This window comes from Limulus polyphemus, unplaced genomic scaffold (assembly GCF_000517525.1).
Source record: "Limulus polyphemus unplaced genomic scaffold, Limulus_polyphemus-2.1.2 Scaffold1624, whole genome shotgun sequence".
Classification (NCBI taxonomy): domain Eukaryota; kingdom Metazoa; phylum Arthropoda; class Merostomata; order Xiphosura; family Limulidae; genus Limulus; species Limulus polyphemus.
In genome coordinates, this window is record NW_013667234.1 from 211,005 (window position 1) to 217,250 (window position 6,246).

At 31.7% G+C, this 6,246-nt stretch overlaps 1 protein-coding gene across 2 annotated transcripts in view; it reads right to left on the reverse strand.

Moving 5' to 3' along the window:
* LOC106464349 (protein FAM193A-like) overlaps positions 1 to 4,597 on the reverse strand; it is a 102,907-nt gene extending 98,310 nt beyond the window's left edge. For both annotated transcript variants that reach the window (XM_022392039.1, XM_022392038.1), the window contains exon 1: positions 4,255 to 4,597. In XM_022392039.1, the coding sequence (XP_022247747.1) occupies positions 4,255 to 4,506 (252 nt within the window). In that variant the 5' untranslated portion in view covers positions 4,507 to 4,597. The remainder of the gene's footprint in view (positions 1 to 4,254) is intronic.
* Between the last annotated feature and the right edge of the window lie 1,649 nt (positions 4,598 to 6,246).

The window sequence follows — 6,246 nt, forward strand, 5'->3', positions numbered from 1 at the left end:
AAATACAGAACAGTAAATAAAAAATTCGATGACGAGGAACCCACCTTGAGACTAATAATGGCTGGAGACGGCTTGAATGGGTAATGAAGAAAAACTTTAATATAAGTTTAACATAACAGCAAATGTACAACGTTTCGACGAGGTTTTGTCATCATCAGGTACAAGTAATTTACACTGACTCGGATATATATATATATATAGAAGTAAGTATATATAAGGGAAGTTTCCAAAAATGGAAAAAGGTGGGCGGAGTGCCACTGTGTTTAATTTATTACATGAGCAATATCTTAGCAAATAGAAGAGATAAAACATTCTTATTTTATATTCTAGCTTGTCAATATTGGTAATTTGAGTTTCTAATTCATACAAAACTATAAACTTTGTATTTTGACTTCACAAACATCTAATTTGAACCAGTGTTGCATTCAACATACCACATGGCACACAAAATTGATGTTTATTTGTGTTTTTTAATATTTGCTTTTAAATTAAAAAAATTTGGAAATATATAGTAATAAAATTTGAATTATAATCTACAGTTTAATACAAAAGTTATTGACATAAATTCACAAAATAGTAATGTAATGTTTACTGATAACCTGCCAAATTTTGTTAACATTCGCTTACTAATTCAAAAGTTATAGCATGAAAACTATAACAAGCACAAATTGGTTATGAGGTCGGTCCCACGGACTGAGCCCATGCTGAATAAGTTAATAAAGGTATCTTGATGTTTTTGTATCTGTTTAAAATTATATTATTCTTACTTTTTAATAGATATAATATGATTTTATTGAGTTGCAATATTTGTAAACATGAAGTCACTTTTTTTATGTTTACTAATTGAAATAAAATAATCATCAAAATAAATAAGTTTAGTTAAATTTATTATTTAATATATATGGTCAACTACAAAACATTCTGATATCTCAGACCTTTATTGAATACTAGTGAAAGTACCTAGATTCACTCAGGTGATTAGGTTTATACATTCTTGATGACCATATCTTTTCTATGTGGCTTTTTGCTAGCTTGCCTCATTAAAAAAGTGTGCATGCACATGAGTGCCTCTCAGACTGTGATTTATATTTGTAATATAAGGAACCACTTCTTTTCTATATACGTGTGCAAAAGTTTCTAGGTTCTTTCTTCTTGGAGCTATGGCATTCACATTTCTTTTCTATGTGGTTTTTCACATAAAAAGATATGCACATGCATGCACGTAGATAAGTAATAATACCCAGGAGCAGACCCTCAGGGTCCACTTAGTATGAGTGCAAAATTTTAGGTTTCCAAGTTCTTTGCTCTTGGTGCTATGGTGATCACATATTCTTTCCTATGTGGTTTTCCTCCTGCTTGCCTCACAGAAAGATGCACTAGCGCACAAGCATGTGGATAAGTAATAATACCCAGGTGTACACCTTCAGGGTCCACTTAGTGTGTGTGCAAAATTTCAAGTTTCTAGATTTTTTCCTCTTGGAGCTACGGTGGTCACAAACACACATAAAGACAGACAGACACATCCTTTTATTACTATATATATTATTTCATTTCTAATTCTATTCAAATATCATATGTAAATAAACTGACTACTTAATTCTTATTGCAATTGTGATATGGTGTAAATAAAAACATTATTGTGATATGTTGTAATTAAATAAGTTATTACCCATACTGGTGATAGTAGATATTAGACAAAAAAAATTCATATTTTTCTCAAAATGCACAAAGAGCAACCTTCTGAAGAGGTCTATTTCTAATAAGAAAGCAAAATAATATGAAAGAAAATGGGAAAATTAATACCATGTTAGAGAAAAATTGTGAAGGTATCAGACATCCTCTTTCTTCCACTCACACGGGGGGAGGGGTATTTGTAATAATTGATTAATCAAAGGTAAATGACTAATGGGCTTGTTCATTAATTAATTAGCAAATACCACTAATTGCCCAACTCTAGTGTTAGTGTAACCTGCACTTAGTTAATGATCAGAATATAAAAACAAAAATCCCTTTACTTCACATTTTCTAACATCAAATCAAAAACACTATTTTTAAACAACTTCAACTGTGAGAGGATATATTGGAAGTGCTACCTGCATTTTTCTCTTTAGCATTAAACATAAAACAAATAGCAATAATGTTTACTAGGTGACAGTCAACTTGCCTTTGCTAAATTTGACCACACAAATTCATCTTGCATGTTTTTTGGTGGCATATATATTTAGAGGTGCCTGCTGCACTTTTACACTGGTACATAATTAAATGTATGAAAACTTGTACTGTGTACATTCTATGTTCTATTATTAATATTTAAATGAGTTGTTTATGAAATTCTGTCAAAATTAAAACTATAAGAAATTGATTAACAAATGAAAAATTAATAATGAAACTTATGATCAGCAATCACAGGTATACTGCAGAAAAAATCCTCCATGTTTTTATTTCATAACCATATATCATCTGAATACTTATCAGTCATTACACTGCCATCTGTTTAAACAAACAACTGATTAGAAACGGTGATCTAATCAACAAAATTTGTAATATGTAAACTTCTAGCAACCACTTTGTGGACAGAACTTGAAGTTCTTCACAAATCAGTGAATAACAAAAATACCAGTATTCTAAGTTTTAATATCACATATTGTACTGTGTAAGAAATATTACAATATACTAACTAAAGGGTAGTTATTACACACAAAACCATTTAAATACCAATCAATGTTTGTCAAAAACTTAACTATGTATGGCATTAATAATAAAGATTCCACTTGAATAATGCTATATGCATAAAAAGTTGTAAGGAAACTGGTATATGTTTCTTCTCTCCATCACTAATAAGAGAAACTGTATCATAAAAAATTACATATTTAGCAATGCTAAGAAACTACATTAAATATGGAAAATGTTAAATATCTAATACAAATGTATACTAAAAAAAAGCATGACAGTAGAACTTGGCAATTCATTTGATTAACTAAAAGTATCAATTACAAGTAAACCAATTAATATTATGAAAATAATGAACTACTCAAAATTAATGTTTCCAATTATTACTGTTTTCAATGATTCCAACTATTCAGCAATGGAATTATTACCATTATGATTTTTCATTATTTATTATTAAATCATGTTTGTTTGGCTTAATCAATTATTATCATGACTCACAAAAATAATCAAGCAATACAAATAAGGGTTCCTGATTATTACTGTTTTTGATTATTCTAACTATCCAAGTAACTGAGATATTGTCATTATGTTTGTTTGTAGTTAACCACAAGGTTGCACAAATGGATTATTTGTGCTCTACCATAGCAGCTCTGGAAACTCCACAACTGACATTATAAGTGTATTGTCTTTTTGCAGTCACCTGGGATGAGATTAATCAATGTTTTTGTTTTGTTTTTTGCCACCCCATGATAATAATCAATTAGTTAAATGTAATTAATGAATGAGCACAAAGATTAATTTATCAGCAAATTCCACTAATCACTCACATATAATTGACCATAGAACAAGCTTTCATTTTATTTATAGTACTGTCAGACTAATTATGGCCAAACCTGAAATGTTGTACAGCAAGGTCAAGGTTTAACAAAGTTTCCAAAAGAGATAATGAAAACATTTTTAGTATTTATCAAAATCAGTGCTCAAAAGAGAATAAGTTCTTAAGTTGCATTTATAGAAGAAACACAAAATCTTTTACATCTGCCATGGAAACTACCTTTTCAACCTCAAATATACATTGGCACATCAAGGGCCAAACAATGTGTCTAATGAATGTGGACTGCAAATACATCTGCACTCATTCAAATTTCAATGAATGTTTTTTTATTTTAGTGGTGGCTAAGGAAAACATTTTTTTCATTTATACAGCAGGATTGAAGTATGTATTAGAAAACACAATGCAACTTTATAAGAAACCTTTTTACTCCTCCCAAAATGGTGATATATCATTATTATTCCAAAAATTAATTGAAAATAATAATAATAGCATATTCATGCTTCATTAAGACATTACTTAATTCATATAATAGGCCTAAATTTGTTTATGTGTAGCATATCTCTTAACCTTAATAAAAATAGCAATAAACTCTGGTAATATAAATTAACGAATCTAACAGTAACACGGGTTCGTTGATGTCGTTACTTAGTTACTACATTAGGTTTTATTGTCAGCATGTTTTTAAAACCAATGAGAAATCTCAAACCACCCAGTATCAAAACTAAAAGATATATCATATAGCTTCTTACCCTACAATCTTCACTTGTTATTCCTTTCATAGAGCCATTATGTAGATTTTCTAAATCAGTTTCAAGAGGCACAGTCCTGTTAGTAATAATACTATTAGTATTATTCAGTTGGGGATGAGATTTACTACTCGCAGTAGCGGAAATCTCCACCCCATTTTCTATTCCTTTGTTTTGTAAAGTCGTCTGGAAAGAACTACGACCTCCCTTTTTATTCTTGCGTCTTTTAGAACGCTTATTTTCCGAAGAACTCATCTGTATATACAATAAAGTAATGACAAATTCGACTACGTATACTTGTCACACGCTAAGATGTGAACATCCAATATGGCGTTTAATTTCCCATAATACATCTCAGAACTCTTATTCACTAGATGCCGCTCTAATGTTATGATTGAAAAAGCATTTCTGGAAAATGTTTTATATTTTTCCAGTGTTGTTTGATTGTTTTTATGCACAAAACTACACAACAGGTTTCCTGTGCAGGGCCCACGGCTAGTGTCAAAACCCGATTATTAACGTTATAAACCCTCAGACTTACCACTAATCCCTAGGGAACATTCTTTATGAGAATAATGCAAAAGAATAATTATGTAAGGCAAAACTATTAAAAAATCTATTTATTATGAGTTGTTTTGGTTTTTAAACGCAAAACTACACAATATGCTATTTGTGCTGAGCTTATCACAAGAATCAAAACCAAGTTTTTAGCATTATAAGTCTTCAGATTTACCGCTGTGGCACTGGAGGACATTTATTTGGGGATATGTAATTTACTTATGAACTGATTAATGTTCAATCCTTAAGAAATGATGGAATAGATATTTTTTCAAAGGAAATCTTCAGCAAATAAAAAAGTCACAAAACAAAATTATTAAACAAAAATCTCAGAAAAAACATTGTCGGGATTAAAGATTATTATTGAAAAGTTGGGGAGTCTAAATTCTGCAATAAGATTAACTCCTAGTAATTGTTGCAAGTTATATTTTTAGTATTTTAGTTTAGATGTTTGCTTACTAGAGGGATATAATCATGATTATGATGATGCAATATATCTCGAAAATTCATTAAAGCTAAGGCCTCTGCAGATTCTATTCCAGATATTTAGTACAATATGTAAAAATGTGATATGCAGCCAGATCACATGTTTTCTATCTATTTCAGCTTTTAAGAAGAACGAGAAAATAAATAAGAAAACAAACTACAGCAGTGGCAAGAAAACCTGCAACAGTGGCAGCTCGAACAGCAAAATAAACAAGAAGAGAGATTACAGCAGTTGTTGGAGGAAAAAGAAAGGAAACAAGAAGAACAAAAAATAAACAAGAAGAGAGACTACAGCAGTGGTTGGAGGAGAAAGAAAATAAACAAGAAGAGAGGCTACAGCAGTGGTTGGAGGAGAAAAAAAATAAACAAGAAGAGAGACCACAGCAGTGGCAACTGGAACAAGAAAAGAAACAGAAAGAAAGTCTCCAACAGTTGAGAGAAAGCCAGCATACACAAATTGAAAAGATTAGTAAATTTCAAATGAATTAAACACATTAAAGGATGATTTACTGTCTTTTACACAAGGAGGATATATTAGCGATGGACCTAATCAGCCTCAGACAACGGGAAGCCCCTTCCAGACCCTGCAGCTAAACCCTAATGCAGACATCTTCACTCCTGTCAGAAGTCACATTCCAGACATGAATGTCAGCAATAGGGGTGATCTAGTACGAAGAAAGCCACAGGAATTCGAAGGGAAGGCACTGCGGGAAGCATATAGAGCACAATTTGAGCTCCTGGCAGAAATAAATGGATGGACAGTGAATGAGTCTGAAGGGGCAACCACTGGAAATACTTGGACAGTTATCAGTAAGCCGACAGACACAACTATAGAGCTCTGGTAGAGGATCTGGAACTCAGGTACGAAACCCAAAACCAGCCAGAAGGCTACAGGGCCAGGTTCAGGACGAGAGTCCGTGCTAAAGGGGAGAGCCTGCAAGAGCTGGCACA